General features: G+C 37.9%; 4 protein-coding genes across 8 annotated transcripts in view; 2 read left to right on the top strand and 2 right to left on the bottom strand.

Moving 5' to 3' along the window:
* LOC129741447 (WD repeat-containing protein 75-like) overlaps positions 1–18,294 on the bottom strand; it is a 28,962-nt gene extending 10,668 nt beyond the window's left edge. The window contains exons 1-5 of the mRNA XM_055733180.1: positions 18,041–18,294; positions 14,571–14,999; positions 13,472–14,501; positions 11,969–13,265; positions 11,527–11,903 (exon numbers count right to left, since the gene is read on the bottom strand). Coding sequence (XP_055589155.1) covers positions 11,527–11,903; positions 11,969–13,265; positions 13,472–14,501; positions 14,571–14,797 — 2,931 coding nt within the window. The 5' untranslated portion in view covers positions 14,798–14,999; positions 18,041–18,294. The remainder of the gene's footprint in view (positions 1–11,526; positions 11,904–11,968; positions 13,266–13,471; positions 14,502–14,570; positions 15,000–18,040) is intronic.
* LOC129741450 (uncharacterized) lies at positions 2,033–11,381 on the top strand. 4 transcript variants are annotated; one of them, XM_055733184.1, is made up of 3 exons: positions 2,033–2,189; positions 2,818–3,059; positions 10,441–11,381. In XM_055733184.1, the coding sequence occupies exons 2-3, from the start codon at positions 2,931–2,933 to the stop codon at positions 10,567–10,569; spliced, it is 258 nt and encodes an 85-aa protein (XP_055589159.1). In that variant the 5' UTR covers positions 2,033–2,189; positions 2,818–2,930; the 3' UTR covers positions 10,570–11,381. The 4 variants fall into 4 exon arrangements, with proteins under 4 accessions (XP_055589159.1, XP_055589162.1, XP_055589160.1 ...); XM_055733187.1 differs by having other exon boundaries at positions 2,166–2,184; XM_055733185.1 differs by lacking the exon at positions 2,033–2,189 and adding an exon at positions 2,201–2,737.
* LOC129741448 (chromatin complexes subunit BAP18-like) lies at positions 16,423–18,561 on the top strand. Of its 2 annotated transcripts, XM_055733181.1 has the most exons (5): positions 16,423–16,561; positions 16,620–16,711; positions 16,767–16,868; positions 17,613–17,898; positions 18,064–18,561. In XM_055733181.1, exons 1-5 carry the CDS (start codon positions 16,544–16,546, stop codon positions 18,193–18,195), a joined length of 630 nt encoding a protein of 209 aa, XP_055589156.1. In that variant the 5' UTR covers positions 16,423–16,543; the 3' UTR covers positions 18,196–18,561. The 2 variants fall into 2 exon arrangements, with proteins under 2 accessions (XP_055589156.1, XP_055589157.1); XM_055733182.1 differs by lacking the exon at positions 16,767–16,868.
* Positions 18,562–24,834: 6,273 nt separating this feature from the next.
* LOC129741449 (uncharacterized) lies at positions 24,835–25,665 on the bottom strand. The gene is made up of 3 exons (XM_055733183.1): positions 25,511–25,665; positions 25,179–25,445; positions 24,835–25,112 (listed from the first exon to the last, which is right to left on the bottom strand). Exons 1-3 carry the CDS (start codon positions 25,592–25,594, stop codon positions 24,909–24,911), a joined length of 555 nt encoding a protein of 184 aa, XP_055589158.1. The 5' UTR covers positions 25,595–25,665; the 3' UTR covers positions 24,835–24,908.
* Between the last annotated feature and the right edge of the window lie 905 nt (positions 25,666–26,570).

Raw genomic sequence — 26,570 nt, 5'->3', positions numbered from 1 at the left:
CCCGGTGTACCTTATAGGAAGGGAAGAGGAGGCTTACATTTAACTTTTTTTTTTACAAAATCCGAGAAATTGACAAAACTTAACATGGAAAATCATTTTGGTATGATTCTATGATTATCTGACACACTTTCAGTGAGTAGGTACAAAGGAGGAGGGAGGTGAGCCCAATACAATTGTGTTAGCACGAGTTCTCAACGAATAAGTTCTAACGAAGCCAACAAAAGGACACTTATATGACATGGAAAAGAACTTGGTTACGAGATATGTTCCTACGATTGTTATAGACCCTTACGCTTTACAGTGTAGAAAGGGGAAGAAAGGAGGAGGCTTCATATACATTTTGTTGTAAAGCTTAAAAACTTATCAACCAATGAAACTATATTTGATTATTAAAGATCACGACCTCCATACAGCAAGAGGTGAAGAAAAGGACAGGGGAGGGGGCTCTCTTATCAGTTTTTTAGCATAAATCCAGAACATATCAAGCAAAAACAACCATATTTTATAAGTTAAACTGTTTACGTACAATCAATTTGAAACCCTCCAGACAAATTAAAATTATCAGATCATTAACACAAATTCATAAAGCAAGATTCAGAATATTAGTCTAAGTTATCTTTGTGTTGCAATTCAAAACTCCAGCTGCAGCTCTCATTTTATAGCGGTTGCTCATGAATTATGTTCAGAATGGGGTAGGCTTAATAGCGGCACGTTATCCAAACAAACGGGAAAATTGTGCCTAAATTAAAGGTTACCTTTCAAAACATTTACAATTTTTTTAATCTTGAATATAGAGCTCGGAATTATGAAATTACGTCGTTACATATCAAAACAAGTGCAAATTTTTTTAAAGTAGTTACCTACCTAAATGTTTTTGAATTTTTTTTTCAACCTATAGGGCTTTTGCACAGTGCATTAGTATTAGTAAGCCGTTGGGCAAACAAAAGTTACAGCTTAATGCAAAATGAATACGATTCGAAGAAAGAAAGCTAGTTCTCGAATTTATTTATGAAAACTATCGAAAGTTTTTCAATATGCAGCACATTTTTGAGAAGCCAGTTCATTTGTTTATTTGTTTGCAAATTTGTTTTCTGATTTCGAGTGAGGTTCTTTGAAAAAATTAAGATTCTGTATAGGATACGACTGTTTCCTGAGGATGCAGAGGAAAATATTGCTAAAGATCTTTATAAATTCCGTAACGAAAACACTTAACGTCATGACCCAAATACTTTAACAAAAGATTTTGGGGAACCATTGAGTGTACCTTTCAAACAAATTTTTTTTTTTTTCATTTTTTCTGCTAGTTTATGCACTGCTACTCAATCACATATTCACCTAATTGATTCCACTTGTTAGCCAATAATTTGAAATATACTTATTGGCCCTTTTTTTTAAGAAAACAGGCGCATTTATTTAAGTTAAAAAAAACATTTTCGCTAAATTTTTCCTTTTCCGCATATAAAAACCACTAATGTGTGCCCAACAGACCTCTTGTATGTGTGAGTAGCAAAAGCCCTATAACTAACTGAAACTTTGATAATGCTGCCAAACAACGAATGCAACATATTTCCGTTATCGACAGAGTATGGCTATATTCTACTGATTGAAACAGGTGGCTCACGAAGAATATACAAAGTGCAGAAAGGCAATCAAAATCACTTCCCCACAGTAAATGCGGATTATGAATGGCAAATCAGTAGTGTTTGGCTTTTCTATTTTTTTCCCATTCATTCACAATGCTAATGCAACGATTACAGCGGCAGAAATTATCGATCAGCTTGGAAAGGAGAGGCTGCTCCAATGCTCTTTCCACGCGAATGTAACGAATCTAAATAGAAAATGGTACCTGCCGTAGGAAAAATTTCCATACTTCTAACGCCACTTGTTGTATGGTGGGTTATTGAGGCGTAAGCATCCCTACCGGAAATGTTGGAACAACTAAATGCAGGTTATGTAAGTTTATGATGGGATTCAACATTCGGTAAGCGTGCAGTCGAGGGGGCCAAACGAACAGTTGCATCCTATCCGCGGAACCATGCTGACTTCTCGTTATGCTCGTGCGGCACCATTGAATCCAGACTTGGAGCAGCGTCGCTTCTGTTGCGTTGTTCATGAATTTGATGGCTCTATAAAAGCCATTACGGCTCGAGTTTCATCAATCAATCGGAAGCGGAATTGCTACCAGTGAGGTGCTTGTTTGACTTCTCCAGAGGTGGTTCTCGCAAACCGGTGACCTCCTCTAGGAGTGGATTTTTTTTTCTTTTCGTTTGGTTGATAAGATTTATTTTATTTTCGGGTGGTCCACTTTCAGAATTGTTCAGTCAAAAGGTTACAGTGATACTCGCGCACAGAACTTAAAATATTAACGTAGACCGTGAAAGTGTGCGGTGGCAAGTTTTAGAACCATATCGCGTGTATTGTTCCAATGCTTCAGTAGATTCGGCAACCAGTGCAAAACGTTCGCACAAACTTGAAGGAAACAAATTACATATTCATTCGTTGTTGAATCCTTTAGCCGAGTGGTAATCCTTTTACCGGAGTCACGCTACCAGGCGAAGGCTACGACAGCTCTCGGTAGTTCTCGGTCAAGATTCTGCAACCCTCTTTTGTGCTGTTGTGTCGTTTGATGCTCGTTTGCCGGAAAGGCAAAGGATTTGTGAAAGCGCGCCACTTCATCAACCCGGCCGAGCCTTCGAAAAAGGGGGGTGTACACACTTGAACTGAACAATTCTGTAAAGTGAGTGAAAAAAATTGAAAAAAAAACAGAACAGCCGTCAGCAAGGGAATACAATTGTGTAACGCGACATTCTTTTCCAGCTAGTAGAGTGTAGCAGAAGTGATAGTAAAATTTCCCAAGATCCTGGTACAGTTGTGAGTAGTGGGTGGTGAAATTCGCTTTCTTCCCGAAAGTGCTGGTGCAACGGTCGGCGATGCAGATAGAACGACGACTGGCGGCGCTGATCCTGGCAGTGCTGTGCTGTAGCTTAGGAACCGTCCACAGCTGGCCCATCACCAATCCGGAAATGGTGGACAGTTTGATTTTCTCCAACCCGGAAGCGGTAAATTATGGGTTTTAATTCAACTACGAATCAGCAATGGAAACATTGTTTTATGTATTCGATTGAGAGCGGATTGATTGGTGGTCTTGGTTTTTTTTTTTATTGAATTTCGAAATAGCGACCATCAAACTTCAATATGAGGCCCTCAGACCCAAAAGGGTATAAGTGCAAACATGATCGATTTTGAGTTGATAATTCCAAACAATTCTTAATTCCAACTATATTTGGTGATTTTTCCTGATTTTTATAATTTATTTTAAATATTTTTACCTTCACCCCTTATACCCCTCTTTGGCTTTGTTGAATGAATAACCAATTTTTATTAGAAGTGGCGTTGAAGGAATACGCCTAAATTTATGCTATTAAATTGTTAGAATGTTAGAAAAGTTCTATTTCTAAACATTCAGCGTGGTTAAAAACCAAACTGATGTCAATCATTTACTAAACCAGAAGAATCGCTCTGTCTGAGAGGACATTTTGGGTTATATGAGCTGGCCTGGCGAAATTTCTAGAATAAGTTAAATCGTTCCATTCCACGATGAAAGAAGCGAGTTACATTTCACCCGAAGAAACTGCCACCCTTTTTTTCGGAATTTTTCCCATGGCTTTACATCGCGTGATGTCTCATGCAAATGGGGACGGAAATTTACGACTGTTTTGGGGTACAGAAAAAAAAAACAACTTAGAAAAAACAACTTCCAAACTAGCGGAGCTAATTTGCTATTTTGATGGTTTAGATTTTATCTTCACTGTAGCTACTATTTTGGAAACTCACTGATGGTCTTCAGACGACCGACATCGGCCAAAGGTCAAAGGCACGCTCCGGAATTGGGTCGATTTGATTAGGAATTTATTTGCATAGTGTGTTCTGGATTCAAGTGAATGTCCTTTTGAGATATCTGAAATTTTCATGTTAACTTCGGCATTATATATCACATAAACCGTTGGACAAAACTCTACGAATTTAGTTTTTTTTTTTGAATTATTTGAACTGTATGCTCAATTTGAAAATTTAAGACATTTGAATTATGCTTGTAAGTGTAGCACATTGATGGCGAGCGAAAAAAAACTTCGTATTAAGTCCGCAATGTGTAAAAAGCATTCGAAAATACCACAAAATATCATCTACAAATTGCTCTAGTTTGTCTAACAGTTTTTGAAAAAGTTCGAATCTGACATGAAGCTTTTAGCAAATAAAATTAAAATTACACTGGATACATCGCGAGAATCAAGATAGCGCAATGTTAGAATTTAATTGCATCTTGAAGCGAAGACATTTTCCCAAAAATTGGTTCCGCGATAGATGATTTGGACTCCATGCATGCACAATGGACTGAGGATTATCATTCGCAATTCATAAGCTAACCCTTGAATCTCAAAAACTAGAGATAGCAAAAAAAAAACCAAACATATTAGGATATGTCACCTTCAAATTAGTCAAATTAGCTCTCAACCCCCCGGACAAACGGAAGAACGTAAATTCTGTTACTTTTTGCTATCGAAAAGAAATAAACTAAAAATAATCGATATTATTGCAATAGTTTTTTTTTCTCTTAAATGCTTCACTCAAAACACAATTGTGTATTAGACTGGCCCATAACAAAAAAAATCCTTATATTCCACGCGGCACCCCCTAGATTGGTGTCTCTAGGTGAAAAAATGACATTCTGAAAGTTTCAGGTCAGTTGGCAAAAGCACGAGCTGGCGCAAAGGACTTGAAATTTGTATGGAGATTTTCGGCAAAATGTATGGAAAATCGACATACTTTCACTCTTTGTGTTCTAAAATATGTTTCCAGTATGCTAGAAAGCTCAGAATTTCAGGAATTGTAGTTTAAACAATGACGAACAAGTTTGTAGAAAATTGTGACGCAATACGAGTTGACTGTGATGAGTTATTTGCAATTGAATGTGTGATTTATTTCGCATTTCTTTGATATATCGTGAACGGTGTATGGGCTTAATAATCGCACTATCATGATCGCAGTCACACAATGAAAATATCGAATAGAAAGTTTGTGTCCTTCGCAAAGTTGCGAAAAAAGCTCTTACAAACATTATTGTGGGGCATTTAAACCTTCGAAGAGAAATGTATGATGGTTAAAGCCTTGTCAAAAAAGTCAACTCAAGAACAAAAATATTCTTGTGGTAAAAGGTATGAATGAATTCAGAAATTTAACGTTGAATGATTTAATGAATTCAAAGTCGCTTAAACTTTTCGATCGGTACGATATACCAAAAAGTTTTTGACAATAGATCCTGAGCATTGGAAGACTATCAAAGAATTCAACAAAGGACAACAACGTATAAGCAGTTTAAAGGTAGTAAATGACACTGCAAATTGACCCCTCTTTCCCACCATAAAAAACTTCTCACCCACGACAAAGCCGAAAAATAAATTATTTTGCAAATAATCAGTCATTATCGAAAACTTACCAGAATCAAACAAAATCTTCATTGTTGAAAACTTTCAGGATCTAAGTTTAATATACTTGCTTGATTTGAATAAACAATTTTATTGATTACCAATTTAATATAAACACCAAAAATTTTGAAGAAAGATCATTTAAACCAAAACTCTTTGTTTATACTCAAAACAATGCAGCAGTTCATAGTTTGTTATAAAATAAGCTACAACTTTGCAAAGAACACAAACTTTCTATCTGTTATTCTCATTGTGTGACAATGCGATCAAATTAGTACTAAAAGTCCACCTATACACCGTTTACAATATATCGATGTAATGCGAAAAAAATCACACATTCAATTGCAAATTACTCATTACAGTCAACTCGTATCGCGTCACAATCTTCTACAAACTTGTTTGTTATTGTTTAAACTACAGTTCCTGAAATTCTGAGCTTTCTAGCATACTGGGAACATATTTTAGAATACAAAGAGTGAAAGTATGTCGATTTTCCATACATTTTGCCGAAAATCTCCAAATTTCAAGTCCTTTGCGCCAGCCCGTGCTTCTGCCAAATGACCTGAAACTTTCAGGAAGTCATTTTTTCACCTAAATGCACCAACCTAGAGGGTGCCGCGTTGAAAAAAATGTTGTAAAAATCATCCCATACAAATTTGGGCCAGTCTATTGTGTATGTGAAAAAATCTAAGGAATTTTCTAAGTTTTATTTCAATTTTCGTCACAAACCATTTTAGAAATCAGTTTATTCGACATTTTCAAAAATTTTCAAAGAAATCTTAACATGTTCAAGCTATAAAAAGTATAATTTGAATAATTATGATCGGGGATCGAAAAAAGTAAATTTTCCAAACAATGCGTTTGATAGAAGATGGTTTCCTTTTTAACCAAACAAATTTTCAGCGATCTCTAATTTATTATTATTAAGCTACAAAAAACACCGTGCCGTGCATAAAGATGATTGTCTTGCGTTTAACTCCTAAATTACATTTCCAAATCGGCAACAAAAGGTTCTGGATTCGAAATTTAACTTTAGTTTGATTGTTTTATATGATTGATAGTTTTTTTTTAAATTATTGTAATCGAGTGCGATACTTGAACAAATTTAAAGAGCCTTTTTGAATTTCTCATCTCATTCTTCGAGACAGTTTAGTGGTAATTGTAGAAAAATCAGAGTAGTTTATAAATTTCCAACCTTATGATATTTTTCTTACACATTTCTTGAACTGTTCAATTCTGAATTGAAAATTTAATTTTGAATTTTGGTTTGAATCCCTGATCTTGGAACCAAAACTGAGTTTCGGTTCCTTTTGTTAATTTTCCCGGCTTTGGGTCTGAATTCCCGATTTTTTCTCGGTTTTCCCGGTTCGATTTTCAATTCCCGGTTTTCCCGGTCCTGTGGCCACCCTGAAAACTAAGATCTTTACACTTGTCAAAAGTGTCCCCTGATCATTTCAAGAACGCAATACGTCAAACTGGAGAACGTGAGATCTAGTACTTTCACGGTCAACAGTGGTGTTCTACAAGGGAGTCACTTGGGACCCCTTCTTTTTATCGCTGTTATGAACGAATTTCCTGAAGTGCTGACTGATGTGGTCGTGGCACTTGAGATTTGAAACCTGCAACCTGAGAACTGAGTTTCGAGACCTGAGACAAGAAACACCCACGTGACATCTGGGACCTGACCCATGAGACATGAATCCTGAGATCTGAAACCTAAGTAAGACCTGAGATCTGCGATCAAAAATCTGAGACCTGAACCTGAAAACTCAATATTTTGCATGACGCTAAAGAAGAGTCAGAATGTACGGAAATAGCTGGAAAAGCTCGTTCTCTGGGGGAGATAAGGGCATAAGGCCATAGAGAACAGCTATAATATGTGGATTACATCATTGTTTCGTGTTCAGACACTCAAATAGTCTATTGCCTAATTGGATAAAACTTGAAAAAGTAGATAAAAACGTTCAAAAATGCATTTTAAAATTTTTTGCCGAAAGCTGAAAACCAGTCATTGTAGGGGCATAATGAGAACCCCCTCTGGGGCAGTATAAGCACCATTTTTGGGGCAAGATGAGCGCTTTCTGCCGGGAAATCTAGCAGCGAATTCGACTCGATGAAGTCAACAGACTAATAGAGCTACAGATTGACTTGTTTCATCTGTCGATTTGGCTTATTGGTAAGGTGTCGGAGAGGTAATCTGTAGACTCGAGTTCGATTCCTGGTCAAGGTAATTTTTTTTTTCCATTTATCTTTCATGATCGATGCATTTTGCACTAGACGGTGAGGCGTAGATTCATCGAACAAAGCAGTAACCAAATAATCTAGATCTGTTTGTAAAATTCAAACAATTAACACATGCTCATACATTATGTTTCTGGTGTTTCGTTTGACGGATGATGCTACTAGCAGGTTATGTACCAATAAAAAAAAATCAATCATGAATGGTATGTAAAAAAAAGTCTCCTCGAACAGGAATCGAACTCGAGTCTACTGATTACCTCTCCGACACCTTACCAATAGGCAAAATCGACAGATGAAACAAGTCAAGCACTATTATTCAGTTGACTTCATCGAGTTGAATTCGCTGCTAGATTATACGGCAGAAAACGCTCATCTTGCCCTGATTAAAAGTGCTCTGTTCACCCCAGGTCAACAAATGTAAGTAAAAACGCGCTTTAAAATTGATTTAAGTGAGGAATCAAAAATTTTATAATGGTGAAAATTGAGAAACAATGTGTAAATCATGTTTCAGTGCGTACATTTTAGATCAAGATGATTTAAAGGTCATAAAAGCGTATTAGGTGGTGCTCAAAAATTATAATATTTTCGGCACTTGAGAACCTAACTGGTCTTTATTTCATATTTCTGTAAAGATGATAAGGATATTTCTGTTTTGGTGAAAAATTAATACTATAGGTAGTACGGAACAAATCCTCATAATTTTTTTTTTAAATAAGTACTTTTGTAGAAAAAAGAAGTGTTTATTGTGCCCTGGGTGCTCGTTATGCACTTATCTCCCTATCTACCTGCCCTCCCCCCTCTCTCTATCGTTTGTTCTTTTGCTCGCTTCCAGTTTTGTCGGAGATTATTTTCAGAATTAGAACTGACCGAGAGAAAATAAATTCAGGCGAGTTATCTTGATCGTCTTCGGAAAGAGATTTTTTTTTCTGGGATTTTCATCCTGTCGGATGATTCGTCATATTTATCGCAAAGTGTTAAACAAGCGATAAGCCAGTTATCATAATCAGTTCTGCTCGATTGGCTGCCATGGACATGAGACGGACCTTAAAACCTGAGCCATGAGACAGAGGCGTGAGACCAGAGAAGTGAAAGCGGAATGAGACAATAGAAGTAAGAAGTGGTTTGTGAGAAGTGAAACGTAACACGTTAGAAGTGAGATGTGAGACATGAAAATTGGAAAGTGAGATGTTAGACGTGAGAAGTGGAAAAGAGTCATGGGATATGAGAAAAGAGACGTAACGAGAGAGAGAAGTGAAACGTTAGACGTGAAACGAGGAGTGAGACGTAAGAACAGAGAAGTGAGATGTGAGACCCGAAAAGTGAACAGTGAAAATGATTTTATATGTGAGACGTGTGATAGGTTTCATGTCTCATGTATCAGGTCCTGAGCCAAGCTTCTCTAGACTTAAATTTGTTTCCGAATGAAAAGGACTTTAAAAAAACCGTGTAAAAAGAACCTTAGTGAATTTAGTTATTTGAAATTGTTTTGAGTTTAACCGTGTTAAATAAGGTACACCGGGGTAAGTGTGGACGCGGGGTAAGTGTGGACGATGGCTATAAAAACAATACTGTGCACTATTTTTTCAAACTTTCGATGCAGAACGTTCAATTTACTTGTAATCTATCCAATAACTGTGAAAAAGATACGATTCAGACAATAACGGATGTTTACAGCGACTTTTTCGGAATTTTCTATTTTCAACTACGATGTCGAGTTGATGTGCATCTTTTTCAATTGCAATTTTCTCCTAGACTAGCTGGCTCTCGATGAAAAACTCTACTTTGAAACAATCCTTACATTCCAAACAACCAGTTAGGAAAAGAAACGGCGGTTTAAAATTAAGAAAAAAGAGTTTATTTACAAAAAACTAAAACCTGGGGTAAGTGTGGACGGCTTTAAAAAGACTTGATGTATACACTTTTTTCAATTTTCTGACCTTCATCCTTTATAAGTTGTATTATTTAGCTATATTTAGCATTCGAATCATGAAAATTTGAGTAAAGTACTTACTTGTTCTGTGTTTTTGATAAAATCGGATCTCGTGTGTTGTAACATAAATTACACACTATAATTATAGTATCATGAACTTTTTTCAAAATTTTGGACGGTTCGAGCAATAAAGTAACGTATTCAACCAAGAAAACACAATTTTTTTGAAAATTTCCTGAGAAATCAAAGGGAAAATCTACCGTCCACACTTACCCCATAAAGCGGGGTAAGTGAAGATACCAGCAGTCCATAACGATTTACGTGATAACTTTTTTCGCTTTGCTTCTATCGAGCTCATCTCTTCTTTTGTAAACAACATGTTCTGCATCACATTGAACGTTCATTTATCAAAATTGCTCCACTGCTGATTTTTTAATGATTTTTTAAAGTTGAACTATACGAAAACCCGTCCACACTTACCCCGGTGTACCTTATAATGAATTTCCAAGTTTGAGTGAGATCTAGTAAAAAGAAAAATAACTCCAAATTTGAAACTGGATTAGATTTGGGACCAAATATTTCAAACTTTCTCAAGAACTAGAAACTCAGTTATAGAAAATCTTAAAAATGTATACGTATATGAAACCGCATGAGTACAGCCTCCCAACATAGTTTTTCAGTTTATTCAAGAGACACTATAACCTTTGTCAAAAATCAAGTAAAATCTATTGAATGTATTTCATTGCAATTTTACATCACATAAACATTATTTTTTATCCATTTCAGGCCACCCCCTCCATGAGGGACATCCCTCAGTGGCACTGCCTGCGGTACTTCAAGCACGACATCCACCTGATGCGACGCTGTCGAAACTACCGCTTGCACATGCTCCGGAGACCGAACGACATGATGTAAATCAGGATGGGGCGATAGAAATGTTGGTGCGATGGCTGTCTGAAGAATTAATCGTATAGCAGGATGAAATCGAGAAGAAATGAATCCTAATTACCCAATGGCTACTTACATATACGTTTATATTTCAAGTTCAACGCCTCACCAAAAAAAAAACTGGAACTTCTCGACCCCGTTGGAAAATAACAGCTATCAATGTGATCCATATGCTATTTCAACACTGTACAGATAATAATTTATTATGTTCGGGAGAATTTGTGAAACAATGTTGGTAAAGGTACTTCCTAACGAACAAGTTAAAGGTGTGTAGTTTAACAATGAGAAGAACTTATGTTTCAGTTATAATTTGATCAAATTTCCACTAAAATCTGGAGATCACAATTGGTTCTTCTTATTGATAATGGAACGAAATAAATACATTTGAATTATAATACGCTTTAAATAGAGTCGTACAGACTAACCATACACGGTTGATGAGTTGCTCGACTAGATTATCTCTATCATCTGAACAACTGTACAAAGTAAATATCGGTTCGATGGTTTTTTTCATTCGGCAGGTGATTTCTGTTCCCTGGTAGGTTAAGAGTAAGTAAAACCTAAAATTTTCAACGGCGGTGTAGTATAGAAATATTTGTCATGTGGCATTCAAAGCAAAATCATACCAAATAAACCAATCAATAGAATATCTTTTACAAACATCAGCGAAGAGAGATAACGGGCTTTTATTTCTATGATCTTAATGCTGTGACTTTTAGTATTTAGTTAAAGTATACGGCTCGGAATAATCGGAAAATAAAAACTTTATGAAACCATTAGCCAATAGTTTTCTTTAAGTTGAAGATAACTATCACAGGCCGACACAATCTGGTAAATCTACCGACGACCCAAATGAATTGTCATCTATCGTTAAAATCATGCTGATGAACTCGGATTAAATGAAAATAAATACACCTGACTCACCTCTTTGATGGTACCCTTTCCGGCGACCCCCATTGGACCAGCACCTAGACCGTTGGCAAACGATCCGGCCGTCGAAACAGCAGCACCAGTTGACACCTGCTTCGTTAGCATGGCAGCGAACGGTGTATTTGGTAGCCCGTTGCCAAGCATCTCGTTCATGTACACCACGGGTCCGAGTGATTCCTCATCGCTATCGGACACCAAATGCAGCAGTTCCTGGTTTTCGTTTAGGAAGTACAGCTGCGAAACGGCCTGCCAATCGATGTTCAGCGATTGCGACTTTGGATAGCGTCGGGGAATCCAGGCGGCCCCGTAAACCACCGGCAGATTGCGTCTGTGGTACAGCGGCATCGGGATGTTGGGTAGGAAAATGTATACTGCGATAAAAAAAAAGTTTGTTTAAGATCGTTTGATTAAGTTTAAGATCACTTAATTAACTTACATTCGTTATCGACGGTGAAGGCAGCTATCAAATTTGTAAACGAATCAATAGTAATGCGTTTAACGCTTATGTTAACAGTAACTTGGATCCTTAGGGTCAGCAAGTTCCACACTAGAAGGCGTTTTTCAGTAGTCATCACAACCAGGTGCGAGTGTTCTCCGTGGCAGAATAGGACATGATTGATTTTGGCCAAAGGCTTCATGGCATCTGTTATGCCTTTCTTTTTTGGAGCCGACCGCGATTTTCGACGATGGCTTTTGTCTGCGACTCCAAATATTTTAGTTAAACTACGCAGCATGACCGAGCTTGTCTTTTTATACTGATAATTGCGCAATTTTCGTCTGCTGCGAAACCTTACATCCGAGCATAGCTTATCAACGGTTTCCTGGAGTCGACGTCCAGCCGCGGTTGAAGATTTTTTCGCATTCGCAAGTTTTTCGGCAATTTTCTCTTTCATCTGATTTGACGTTCGACATTGAATTTTCAAATGATGGAATAGTTCAGTTTTTTGTAGAAGTGTAAGCTCATTGGCGAACTTGGCCTTACCGAATAGCGATTTTCTATCATCGGTTGAAAGTTCTTTGACGGATTGGATGTTATCGTCCAAATGGCGGATCTTTTTGCAAGGTTGTACATGCTTGACTAGGCTGGAAGCGTCCTTCTGCTTGAGAATCTCTAACAGTTGTTGCACAACCTTGGATCTTTTTTCTAGGTACTGCTGTTTATTGATGTTGTTGTTTTTTTCCGGAATAGATAAAACAACTCGGTTAACTCCACCATCATTTCCGCCGGGAGCCGAGAGCACACACTTTAACTTGAGGGTCTCGGCGTTCCAGGCACATAGCACATTTCCAAAACCACCCGCCAACAAAGAACCATCCTGGGAGAATGAAATTGACTCCACTGGCAGCCCTTTGTAGTCCACTCGGCCCACACAAATCCAAACCAGTTTCTCCCCTCCACCGGTAACTTCAATTTCTTCCAAGGACCAAATCTTCACACATCGATCTTTCCCGGCGCTAGCACAGACCAGATCACGTTCCTTTAGGCCATTCGAAAACTCCAACCCATTCACACCATCTTGGTGAACATTTTCCACGTTGGTACTCAACTCATAATTTTGGCGGGAGTCGTCGTAGCGCCAGAACTTAAGTCTCGTCTCCGAAGAGTAGCAATTGTCGTTCCAGGTCTCGACCGTAGCCAACCAGTGAGCGTTAACGGCCACGTTCGTAACCACCGTGTTATAAATCACTTGCCTTTGCTCCACGGTATTGTAGTTTCGCAAAGTTATGTCCAGCTGAAAGGAGATTTGGTATAATTTAGAGTATGATTGACAGCAAAAATAGCCATGACAAATTTAAACCCCAACCATTTTGTGGGGAAAAAACCTGACAAACCAAGGAAGTAATAATTATATTCTAGTCCAATAGAGCTCAAATTTTCTTCGGAGTAATCTACCACCTTTAAGAAGAAACAAAAATTTGTAAAGATAAAGTTTCTTACCGTATAAAGTAAACTCCTGCTGTAGGTCGAAAAAAACTGAACGCACCCGACGCGCCCGTTCAGAATCAACGCCTGGGTCCTGGGATTCACTCGCAGGCCTACAGGAAACGCATTGCGCCCGGTGTGGTCGTCGGAAATTCTCGAGAAGCTTTGAACCACGGCTATCTGCTTTTGCAGGGCATTCAGAATTTGAATCCCATTGTCGGCGGTGCAAAGCGCAACCCTAAGGTTTTCCGGTGCCACCGCTATCTGTTGAATTGAGTCCGACAGTCTTGGGAGGATGTCTTTGGTGTCCTGCTTGCCGACCGTCCATTTGATTAGGCATCGTTCCAATCCACCGGAATAGAAATGGGTACCGGTGTGTGAAAATGTGACACACTGCACAGGATTGGCATGCCAGTGGTAAGTTTCCGGAACAGCCGATCTCTGACGGAGGAAGTGTTTGTAAAGGACCACTCTTCCGATGGAATCTCCTACGGCTACAATGTCCTCGGTCGGGTGACAGGAAATAACGGTGGCAGTCACTGAGTTGCAGTGCTTCTTCGTCGTTATTTTTATATGCTTGTGTCTAATTTCGCCATAATTCCACAAGTGTCCGGTTATAAAAGCAAAGAAATTCAATCCTTCTGCACCTGGTGCAAACTTTATAGGTTTCGGAATTGGTGTGTCCGATCTTAAAAAGTGCGTAGCTGTTATAGTGCGCTTCGTAGGACAGTAGATCATAATTGTCGGTACATTCATTTTGTCTCCAACGACCAAAAACGAGGATTCGTTTTGCTCTTTGTACAGAATGCTAAAATGGTTTACTTTTATGTTGTCCATGATAACTTCTCTATTATTTAGTACTCCGGAATTTGCTTTCCAACTCAACAATTCCCCGGTTCTGGTGCAAGCATAGAGCAGCTTTGGATTAAACCGATCAATAATCAAGCCCACGATTTCGAATCCCTCTCCATCATAATCACGGATGCACTCACCGGTGGCCACACTAAAGGCACGTACAATGTTATCCCAAACCACGTACAGGGTGCTGGAAACAGAAGCAATGAAAAAAAAAACAATATGGTCATCTTTTCAAACGAATTTGCAAAATACTTACTCTCCATCCGGTGAAAATACTGGTTCATGGTTGATCATACAACCTCCGGCAATCCGACGGATCCGGAGCCCATCTCCGTCGGCTTCCTGCTGCCGGTCCTGTGCCGCCAGCGATTTGCGATTATCGAAACTCATGTCGGCCGACAAACTATTGTTGAAGCTCGCCGAAGTACTGACGTTGCTGTTGGTGGAATTTGCTACTTCACCAACGACATTATCGATACACATTGTCTTCCGGAGGAACTTTTTTTAAGATATTTAGGCTGTAATAACGTTGAAATTCCGGTTCCGAAAATCACAAGCGTTCACACCAAACCGAAGCACATGCACGTTTTGAATATTTTTGTAAACAAAAACGCACGCGAGTGTTTTTTTCGGAAGACGTCAAATTTGGTAGTCTGTGCTAGCAATCAAATCACTGGTGCTCAATCTGTGAAGAAATAATCGATATTTTCTTAAAGTTATTGAAAATACGTTTAAAAAAGCTTTTGAATTATTTATGAGCATTTTTATATCTCGCGTGAGCTTTCATTACGTCGAATGAAACAAAATTTGAAAAACTGAGATATTCACTAAAAAAGCTTCATTATAACATTATCTACCTATGTGATTGAAAAAACAATCAATTTAAACCCTTTTAATATATAAAATTTAAGACTTCCAAAATTTCAATGTTGCTTACGTCCCTTTTTCCAAACGGCGAATGTGCAGAGGAAGAAAAACCTAGCACATTCGCTATGGATTCCATGAGCAAACAAGTGTGTATAGGTAGAGGTTATCAGAATATCAACCTAGCAATGAATATTATTTCAGATTCTTCTTTTCAAGCGTTCTTAAATCGATACTCAAGCAGGCTTTCGAACGCTGTAAAATAATGCAGCAACGAAAAGAAACCGAACAGCAGCAGTAGCAGCAAACCTAACAACTAACTGCATCAGGCTGAGCGGCAGCAGCCTGCTGCTGTTAGTCACCCAATCACCCGATTCACACTTTTATTACGCATTCACTAATAAATTTATCGCTGCACTCGACAACTTAATAAGTTAACATTCACTATGCCGAGAAAATTGAAAATTTACCGGTAATTGCCTCAGAAACATTTGGGCGTAAGTGCAAGTTGAACGAATCAAAGGACGAATGAGACGAATTTCCCCTCTGGTCGGCAACAGAAAGCTGATCAGCAGCAGTGAGCTGGTTTGACCGATGGCGCACCCGATTCACACATTTCATTATGCATTTACTCACCAATTTACCGCTACACTATAGATATTTCACTTATTAAACAGCCACTACGTCGAGAAAATTGAAAATTTCACATAGTATTTGCATCAGAAACATTTGGGCGTAAGTGCAAGTTGAACGAATCAAAGGACGAAAGAAAAGAGACGAATGAAACAAATTTCCCCTCCAAACGACGAATGCGTTCAGACGTATGAACGATTTATGTTTGAGTATGTCGTATGTTCCTATATGATTAAAAAAAAGCTCTAAAAATTGCAAAAAATTAAATTCATAATGTGGAATATCTGACACAATTAGTTTCCATGAATATTGCGTATTTTTTTAAGGGTTATCGGCGAAGGAATGAAAATAGGATTTGAAAAACACTCTTCAAATTTCAGAAGCGTTTTTCTCGGTTCGGTGTTTCTGTTTCATTCGACGTAATGAAAGCTCACGCGAGATATTATGAATCCATGAAATTATTGCACAGTTTGAACAACAAAACAACGAAAAAACCATAATCGCATAAAAAAATCATAAGGAGAAGGGGGTATGAATTGAAATTTAAAAATCTCTTTTATATGCATCTTTTTTAAATATTAATAACGTTTTCGCCTTTTTGAAGAATACCGCGCGAGTTAAACGTCAAAAATTTAATCGATTTTTCACACAGCGAAACGCTTGTTGTTGTTTATCTCCGCACCGTGAAAGAAGCGCATTTCTGAAAGTTGAACAAAAAATTGAAATTTTAACATGAATTCCGCCACAAAAGTAGGTTAAATGCATTCAATTACCTTAACCACATTCTACTAAATCCTTTCCCTTTCAGGTTGGTGAAATATTTACGGCCGCTGGGGCGGCATTCAACCGACTTGGCGAACTGACGATGCAACTTCATCCCTCTTCCGATTCACCCACTGGGTAAGAATTTCTCCCTCCAAATTTTTTCCGTTTTCTAAATATCTGAATATCTCAGGAGCAAGTGGACAGATGAAGAAATCGAAATGCTCCGATCGGCCGTGACCAGATTTAGCGAAGATCTGAACAAAGTTAGCGAACGTATCAAGGGAAGGACGGTGTAAGGAACTTTTGCTTATTTCCTCTCTAGTGTAGGGTTACCAAATTTGAAACATAGAAGTTGTTATTTTTAGGATTTAGTTTGAATAAGATTTTCATTCTTTGAATTTATCCAATTCATGGAAACGGTTCCTCTTTTTTCATATATTTTTATTATGTGATAAGAAAAATTGATTTTTTTTTGGCATTTTCATCCTGTTGGATGATTCATTCCTAAAAAAAATCGAAAAATGAAATCGAAAATTTAATGAAGAAATTAAATTGAATTCATTTCCAAAAAATCAGAATGCAATACAATTTCTTTAAATTGAACTATTTTTCAAATTCTTTTTTCATAAATGTTTATAATGGAATCAAAAAGTTAGTTAACAGTTTATCAGAAAAAAATGAAAGTAAAAATTGCTTTCCAAACTCAAAGTCACTTAGAAGAACGCAGACACATGTTCTATTCCTGTGGACTTTTCATATTCGTTCAAAAGTACCAATTATGCACTAACAAAAATACGATTGCCATTTTTATCGAATTTAGCCAAATGTGAACTATCAACGTACAAGATCGCAAGGCTGTAAACCATGTAGCTTGCTGCTAGATGATGTGCTTGGTAAAAATTCAGCTATGCATCCCAATCAATGATCGAAATTCGAATCATACTTCGAATGGTTTGGTAACCCTACGTCGTCTGTATTTCTTCATCTGTCCTGGCCGACCATCGGAGGTGACTGGTTCATCTTGGTTATCTTTCAGATCGCAAATCAGGCAAACGCTCAAGAAGAAAGCATTCGAAGACGCAGGAATTCCGCTGAAGCAACAGCAGCAGACGACCACACATTTGGCCGGCCCCCAACAGCAGCTTCCGCAGACGCAAACCATCCTGGTCCAGCAGCAGTCCCACCAACTGGGATCACCTCAGTCGGTCACCACCAGTGGAACCGACCAGCAGCCGACACTGATCGTCAAACAGGAGGATAGCAATGATCCCACTGCTGTGACCGGCTCAGCTGCCGGTGGTTATTTGAATAAGTCTTCCGATGTAAGCTGATTCTTTACCTGCTAATTGATCTTTTTAACATGCATACATATATTTTACGTTTGTTGTATAAATTTTCGTTTGTTTTCTTCGTCCCGTCTCTATTCGACCATGCGCTAACCAAACCCGATATCGAAACACTAACTTGTTTCCCGCCGACTTAAAAAGATGATGATGACCCTGAACCGGCTCAATGTGCCGGACATGGACGTAGACGCCGTCGATGGGGCGACGCTGACTTCCTCTAGTACCGAGATCAAGCTGGAATTCGAACCGGGCGCAGAGGAAGTGACCGGGTGAGATGAGGTGGCCGCCGCTTTCTACTTTGGCGTTCCGCCGCGGGGATAACGGGTGGTGGTGTCCTCTGAAAGCAACCGAAAAAGAAAAGAGAATGAATGAACTATGCACGGGAAGCTCTCTCTTCTACCCATTGCCGAAAGCATCCCTTTTTGAGATTGATTGAGACCTGAAATGAAATATTCTGAATAGAAGCCCAAATGTTTCGCTACCAGGGAACTAGAGTAGTAATCGATGTGTTAAGTATTAAGTGGACGAATTGATAATCCTAATCGTATTAAGAATTCCTTTCGAAATAAAAATAAGACGTGTGATTGTAACGTTGCGGAACGAATGTTCTATTGCAATAAATAAAATTATTAACATTAATTTGAATATTTTTTCTTCAATTTCCGATGTTAAATTGTTAAGTTTTCGATGCTTTTAAGCAGTAGATATCATTATTTAACAGTTTGTTTTTTTTTATAAATGCTGCCCCAACTTTTGATAATTATGAACTAAATATTGTTTGGTCGATTCTCTGCAAAAGCGGAATGTTTTTTTTTTTTCAAATTAAAAAATCTATTTAAAATCTCTAAGAACGAACTTTTAGGAAAAAAAGTTACAGCTTAAAGAATATACAGGGGAAAAATTATATGGTTTAAGGAATGATTTTCAGAAACTGGGTAAAGCAAGAAGATTTTGGAAACACCCAAGAACAATTCATCGTGGATTCGCTACTGCAAAAGCAGGTCAAGAACCATTACCACCTATTACCAATATCTGTAGCCGCAGTTTATCAGCAATGCCTTCAAATCTCGTCTTTCCCAACCATAGGTAATGTACCCTTCGTATGAAAAGCTTTGCACGACCCCAACAGATTAATATCCAAATTGATAGCAGAATGAGACCAAAATAAGACGCATTTTTGTGTTAATTTGTTACGACGAAACAAACTTCGGTATGATTGAGCCTTAAAAATGTTTAACATTCTAATTAAAAACTTTGTTTATTTGATACTTTCTAAACCAAAATTCGGAATGCATACGTAAAATTAAGTAGATTGAAAACAAAGAAAAAGTCGATACAAACTTCCCTTCGTGTACCAAAATAGCTAAAAATAACTGAAGCTTAACCCAATGTTGTTGCAAAAAAAAATCAAGTAAATCGCGCAAGCAAATTGAGCTTCAAGCAAAACCAAGCTATCAACAGCCAAAGCATTTCCGCTGATGGAAGTTTTTTCGTTGTGCTGACGTCGACTGGAGCTCTGTAGACCGTCGGTGAGTAAAATAACAAAAATTTAACATTCTACTCCAAAACCCAGTGGCTGACGTCGGAAGAAGTCTGCCCAAATAGCTGGTGGATAAAACGGCAAGGCTAATCGAACCAGCGGCACAAAACGCATCGCACTCGATTCTGCACGTTGCCGGTGAGTGAATCGGTATTTTTTGTTGGATTTACGGCAAAAATCTAAATCAAATCCTTTTCTTCAACACAATATTCTCGATGAAGCAACCACCGTCGAAGAAGGAGAACCGAAAAGAAGAAGCGTCAAGAAAGCCCCTGGATAAAGGGTGAGTTAGAAAAACTCGAGAAAATTCAGTTTCGGAACTAACGGCAGCATGTCATACTTTCTTACTTCGGGATGAATAAGCAATAACGATGCTTAAAATCCCTCGAGAAAAAAAAATACTTTCTTTCTTTTTTCCTTATTCTTTCCCGGAGTTTTCTCAGCTGTTTCGTTTGGTTCTTTTGGCAGGCAACACAGGCTGGCCGGATGGTGTGGCAATGAGCCGGAGCGGATAACAAATAACTCGGATTCAAGAAGCCCGAAGTGCCAAGGTCGTAGGCACGAAACTGCTGAAGAATCAGGTCATAGGGGCCCAGTGGTACTGGAATCGTGAAAGCGTAGCGACCGAATGATCGGTGCTTAAACCAATGATAGATGTGCTTAGGAGAACATACGGAGATTAGAGGCAGCCAGAGGAAACCGGATCCGCAAGCCGAACGAGGAACTGGACGGACAAGCCGGACCGTGACCTAACCCGCGAGTAGAACTCGCTAGCTGTCCTTATCATCCCGCCATCTAAGCGTGGGAGTTTGCCGGCTCTGTTCAGATCCACCAACGCGCGTGTGCCATCGTTTGGTTCATTGATGACCGTTTGTGACCAAGAGGATGAGCGTTTTCGCTGCTTGTTCATTGCCATTCCGGAGAGGCCTAAAGGCTTTAATGTAAGTACGAACTTCGTTTTGCTTTAAATCATTAAAACATCAAGATGAGTTAAGAATATTGAATCCGATACATTTGTTCGATAAAATTGGGTTAACCATTCAACAGTGTTCAAAATCGCCACTTTTTCTTGTCCTTTAACTTGAAATTCAAATTGAGATGCTGATCGGCTTTTCCATAAAATTTATGTGAGAGTGTTTTCTTCTCAATCGGTTGCAAAATCACGACATTATGACAGAAACATGTACTATTTGTTTATATGCACAACTCCTCTGCTTGACCTTCACACTAAAATTTTATGCCAAGTATCATAACCCTTACTTTTTTTCTTTCTGAACCACTCAGAAAGAAAATCACGGAAATTGATGCTCTCTGGAGCCACGACATTAAATGTAAAGCATATATTTCAATATCTTCGGACTCACATGAGATAGTTTTTGTGTAATTGTTTAATGTATCCAGTGGCTGATTACGTTACGATAGTGCAAATGGAACAATGGAACTTTTTTTTTTGTCAGCTTCTATTACACTCTGGAGCCACGATTTTCGCACTTCATCATTTAAAATCACCTTGATTGTTCGCATTATTTATGACAGAGCCTATGTGTTGAAAGTTGATAATTAAAAGCGTATGAGACAAATTTCCACTCTGGCGACGAATTTTTTCAGACGTATGAACGATTTATGTTTGAAAATGTCATATGTTTCCTATATGATTCAAAAATAGCTCTAAAATTGTATAAAATTAAATTTATTATGTCGAAAATCTCATACCAAAAGTTTCCAATCATATTGCGAATTTTTAAATACTTTTAAAATTTCAAAAGCGTTTTTCTCGTTTCGGTGTTTTTATTTCATTCGAGGTAATAAAAACTCACGCGAGAAATGTTCATGCTACACAAGAATTTTGCCAACTGACTCTATACTGAAGGGCACACGACTGCCTATTTTACCCACAAACCAGACTCTACTCCAATAATGATCTTCCTTGGAGGGAAAATTATCGGCATAAGATTCTATGCCAGACTGGCACTAACAAGCTTTCTCATCTCTGGCATTGTCCTCCAATGCAACAGGATTGCATATGTCTGAAAGCAACCAAATAAAACATATCCTTTACTCTATCACAAGACAATGCAGGATGGAAACAATCAGCCAGCAAGGATATTGTCGAATAATCTACCAAGCGCTGTGTGAGTATGTAAATCGGCATAAACTTATAAAATTATTGCACAAAACACTGAACTTTTAATGTAGACGACCTCTTTTACCGTCCCATGCGTTAATAAAAAAGGGTTGTTAGATTCTAATATCATTCAATTTAAGTATTTTATGATTTCTTTTATTCACTGTTGTATTATCATATCGAACCATAACATTATCGTATCATATTTTTTTTTTATATTTTAATATTATTTCATAACATTATATTACTTATATTATCATTGCACCCATTTATCCTGGTAATATTAAAGGAAATGCATCTGGGGATAACCCAAAGCAATTATTGCAAGCGGAGTGGATTGCCAACCATTGTAGGTTTCTGAGGGTTGGATGCCTTCCCTCGACAACCATCGGCCGTGGAAGCCCTAGAAGTCAATTCGAAGGCCAAGCCACACAGACATAGGCTGGACCTTGCTACCGATGGGGGAATCATACATACATACATACATATGACCTTGTTTACCGTCCCATGGTCCGCCATTCGATAATTAAACAAGTCGGAAGTCTTACCCCGCTCAATCGATCCATCCCTAGGATCATGAACTTACTGAAGTATGCAGCGCAGAAGTTTTGGAGAGCTGATGATGCAACCTTTCCAATGCCATGAGGAACAACTGTAGATCAATGACTGAGGCGCAGTTTTACTCAGTTTAGCGCAAATTCTGTATAAGCTCATACGTTATAGACGGATTACATTAAACGCATAACAGGATCGCCATTGTAGATTCCAAAGTAAAAAGGAAGTTTTGGAGAACACTGACGATGAAGAAAAATCAATTGACCCATTGCACAGTGGTGCAGAACATCAATCACAGAGAACAGACATCGGGCCCCGAACAAAAATTTGTTGAAATCGTGTGTGAGAATACCCACCTAAGTTTCAAACCAAATTCGTAAGTGGACTAACATCCATAAGATGTCGCTACCAGTACACATATTTTTCCATTTTTTCGACACACTTAGAAATTAATACTCATAGCTTATCTCAAATGAGGCCATTGCAATGTATGAGAGTAACACAACTTTTTGTGTAATAAATTTTAAGAACATCTTGATTTTAAAAAAATGCAAATCATATTTCAATAATACTTTAATCGCTGTCATATGTCCCAGCATATGCCCCATATTGTTCAATCAATATTGGCGCTGAATTGAAAGATGAATTCCAAGTTTTAAAGTATGTCTTTCAGTAAATAGTTTTCTAGAACAGAGAATGTGAACATAAATGTTATAATTGTTAATTATGGGTCGGTATTCCGGTTGATCTTATCTTGTAACTCATGTTTATTAATAACTTTAATCATTTCTACTGATTACTAACCCTGAGTTACAAGTTCTCATCTATCGATCTCAGGTAACATCAACCAAAATATCGAGCCATAGTTTACAATTATAACATTTATGTTCACATTTTCTGTTCTAGAAAACTGTTAACTGATAGTAAAATCCCAACACATACTTTAACACTTGGAATTCAACTTTCATTTCAGCGCCAAAATTGTTTGAGCAATATAGGGCATATGACAGCGTTCAATTGTGATTGAAATATGATTTGCATTGTGTTGTGGTATGAGCCTACTTGGTTGAATGATTCAACTGAATCAAAGCAATCGAAAGATTCCTTTTAATTCAACCACGGTAAATGAAAAGTTCATATACCAGTATTTCGATAGCAACTAGTAAGTTGCTATCGAAATACTGGTATATGAACTTTTCATTTACCGTGGTTGGATTAAAAGGAATCTTTCGATTGCTTTGATTCAGATGATTTGCATTTTTTTTAAATCATGATGTTTTAAAATTTATTACACCAAAATTTGTGTTACTGTTGTACATTGCACTTGCCTCCTTTGAGATAAGCGATGAGTATTAATTTCTAAGCGTGTCGAAAAAATGAAAACAAAAATAGATGTACCGGTAGCGACATCTTATGTATGTTAGTCCACTTACGCATTTGGTTTGAAACTTAGGTTGGTATTCACACACACGTGTTGAGCTCCAGCTCGAACTCTGTTCTCTGTGCATCAATCTAGCTGTACGAAATTAATAGCACCCAGGGATGAAGAGATAGACAATTGATATCTTCAGCAACATTGTTCAGTTTTACATGGAGCATATTCTAATATCAAAATTTTAGCGGAGGAGTCCACCAATAGCGAGATAAAAATGCTAACCTTTTTGTTATTGAAATTAGAGCTCTGATGTCTTCAACAAAATTGTTTATCTGATCAAAACACATAAGTTTGTTGAATATGTCAAGTCCTATCCCATTACCCTCAATAGTTACTGTCAAAGAAAAAAAAATCTCTTGAAAAAACAGTTTTTTGAACCTGACACTTTGCAGATTGGATATAGTGGTTCGTTGCCTTTGAAACAAAGTTGTAACAAACAAAGCCATAATTGTCTCATACTTTATGATGGCTTTAGAAGTTGCTGAAGCTCTTTAGAAAGCATTTAGTGTATTTCATTGGCAATTTTGGAAGGCTCGTCCATCGAAAAGTGCACATTTTCGCAATACCCCCCCTTTTTTGTGATTATTTTTGATGATGAGCGGAACCATTTCCATTTGAAATTAGCGGGGAAACCGGTGGAACTAGTAGAGATTTGCCCTAATTTGAATAACAAAAAAGTATGCATTTTTATCTCGCTATCGGTGGACCCCTCGTCAAAAAATTTAAAATTAGAATATGCTCCATGTAAAACTGAACAATGTTGCTGAAGATATCTGGGCGCTATTAATTTCATACAGCTAGACCCGCATAAATAAGGATTGTATCCAAACGATTTCTTAAATAGTCAAACGACTATTTAATGAAGCGTAAAAAAACCTTTAGCAAACGGTTATTCAAACTGTGAAATACTTTAGTTGAACCGTGAAATCCGAATTCACAGTATTTTTAATATGTCGTTAGGTTATGTAATTGTTAAAAACGGTTAAAACACTTATACGGAGGAACTGTTTCACAAACAGTTGAGATAACGTACAAAATTCACTTGTAGAAAAGTTTTTAGTGCATCAAACAGTTACTGCTAAAGTTTTCCTTAAAGTTATCTTGTACCTTAACATTTACAATAATAGTTATGACAAGATTTGACAAAACGTTCTTCCAACGTTACAAAAACGGTATTCAGAACCGTGCGTGATTAGATCACGTACACATACACAAATGTGAGTGGAGTTATCGGATTCGAATAAATAAAATACAACATTTTCTTTTCACTATTTTCTATTATTTTAATTAACTTTTTCCGGTCAGCTTTTATCATCGCCTGCGTATTTCATTTAATTCATGTAGTGGGAGGTCCTCACGGCTGGGGAACTAGAATCGGGCGCTTGCTGTAGGTTGCAGCTAGCTAGAAGCAGTTCCGGCGGCTTTTCTGCCCGGTTCGAACGGCAGCCGAATAATTTTGGGTGATGGTTGCGGTCCCTATCCATGAGCTCCAGGGCCCTAAGAAATCGGCTATTGGAGGCCATAAATACGGGTTTCTGCAAAGAAAAATTAAACAGATTAATAATGGTAGATTGTTTTTGGTGTTTTTAAATGTAACTTACGCTTTTTACCCTTTTCCGCTTTTTTCCCTTCAATTCGTTCCGGGTGGAAGAAATGCGATGGTGGTAAAGATCCGATTGAGGTTCCATTGAAAGGATCCTTTTACCCAGGTGGAGTATCCTGGAGAAGTTGTGAAACGCCAACGGGGCTGGTCGCAGGAATCTTAAACACTGCCAACGGGGCTGGCCGTCCGGACGCATTTGGTTACTGGAATGCATTTTTCCCCCAGCGGGGCAATTTTTTTTAGTCGCCATTTCCTGGGTGTGTATCTGAAAATGAAATACGGGAAATACGGTGAAAAAAACGGAAAGTAAAGAAAATTGATAAAATTTACCTGATTTGTTTGCAATTTATGTTTCGCGGCTAACTTTTTGGGGATAAATTCACGAAAACGCGCGAAACCGGACGGCTGGAACATATCGCGATTTCGAATTTCCGAAGCACTTTTCGTCTGTGGGCAGTGGTGCCAAGTATATCGATTTTTTTTCAGAACAAAAGTTTTTCAAATGTGATTGCTAAATTCTTTGACAGTAATATGTGAAAATATTTAATAAAAATTTTAGATATTGAAAGGTGTGGGAGAGGGGATGGGGGGGGTTGTATTTTATGAGGTAAACATATACTTAAAACGAAACTATGTTTTTTTAAACTTATGTTTGTAGGTGTTTGACAGAACCGTGACATCAATATAATTTATTAATGAATGTGACACAACTAAACTTAAGATTAATGATGTGATACAACTCCAAGGCGTTTATTCAACTGAGCAAAACAAACGTAAATTAATTTTGCAGGCTCTCTTGCTTGAAATTTGGATTCATTGGACCGTCTTGAACCTGGCTGCATGGTATTAATATTCTTAATTAAATGAAAAAGTTTTAAATATATGAATATTTTCATAAATGTGTGCTGATTTTTTTTTTGCAAAACCATCTGGCAGCTCTGATCAGCGTTTCGGTCAATTTTTGACGAGAGTTTGACATAAGTCATGGATGCTAGGTGTAACGGTTTGCGATCATTTTGACATTAAAGAAAACTTGAAGTTAACCGTTCATACTGTGGCATCCTGAAGAAGAGAATAAACCCACGCAATCAGATGAGTGAAGGAGGGGTATTCAAAACTATAAAAGGCAAGGACCGCCAGCGGCAACTCTGAGTCTGGAGAGGAATATCAATATATACACATCAAAATATAACATTGGCGATCAGTGCCAGGAGGAGCACTGCCCTTACCCTCGAAGAGAGTTTAGATTGGTTTAGTTCCGAGGAAGGGGTAGTGCCAGACCAGGAGGTGCAAGATGTCTGGCCCAAGATGCGTAGATGCGTGGTGTCGAAGTTGTTGCGGCGAAGTTTGGTGCAGCGATGCATTTTGCTGGAGTGTGAAAGTGTGGTAA

This window comes from Uranotaenia lowii, chromosome 2, assembly GCF_029784155.1.
Source record: "Uranotaenia lowii strain MFRU-FL chromosome 2, ASM2978415v1, whole genome shotgun sequence".
NCBI lineage: Eukaryota > Metazoa > Arthropoda > Insecta > Diptera > Culicidae > Uranotaenia > Uranotaenia lowii.
The sequence above is the reverse complement of the archived record's forward strand: the minus strand, read 5'-3'. Positions and strand labels throughout refer to the sequence as shown.

What these genes read in the sequence shown, in the direction of transcription:
- LOC129741450 (XM_055733184.1), top strand. Translation starts at nt 2,931, where the DNA reads ATGCAGATAGAACGACGACTGGCGGCGCTGATCCTGGCAGTGCTGTGC. An exon ending in TTTTCTCCAACCCGGAAGCG is followed by an intron (nt 3,060 to 10,440) that starts GTAAATTATGGG and finishes TATCCATTTCAG; the next exon opens with GCCACCCCCTCCATGAGGGA.
- LOC129741448 (XM_055733181.1), top strand. An exon ending in TCTTCCGATTCACCCACTGG is followed by an intron (nt 16,712 to 16,766) that starts GTAAGAATTTCT and finishes TGAATATCTCAG; the next exon opens with GAGCAAGTGGACAGATGAAG. An exon ending in ATTTGAATAAGTCTTCCGAT is followed by an intron (nt 17,899 to 18,063) that starts GTAAGCTGATTC and finishes CGACTTAAAAAG; the next exon opens with ATGATGATGACCCTGAACCG.
- LOC129741449 (XM_055733183.1), bottom strand. Translation starts at nt 25,594, where the DNA reads ATGTTCCAGCCGTCCGGTTTCGCGCGTTTTCGTGAATTTATCCCCAAA. An exon ending in ATAAATTGCAAACAAATCAG is followed by an intron (nt 25,446 to 25,510) that starts GTAAATTTTATC and finishes TTTCATTTTCAG; the next exon opens with ATACACACCCAGGAAATGGC. An exon ending in AGCGGAAAAGGGTAAAAAGC is followed by an intron (nt 25,113 to 25,178) that starts GTAAGTTACATT and finishes TTTTCTTTGCAG; the next exon opens with AAACCCGTATTTATGGCCTC.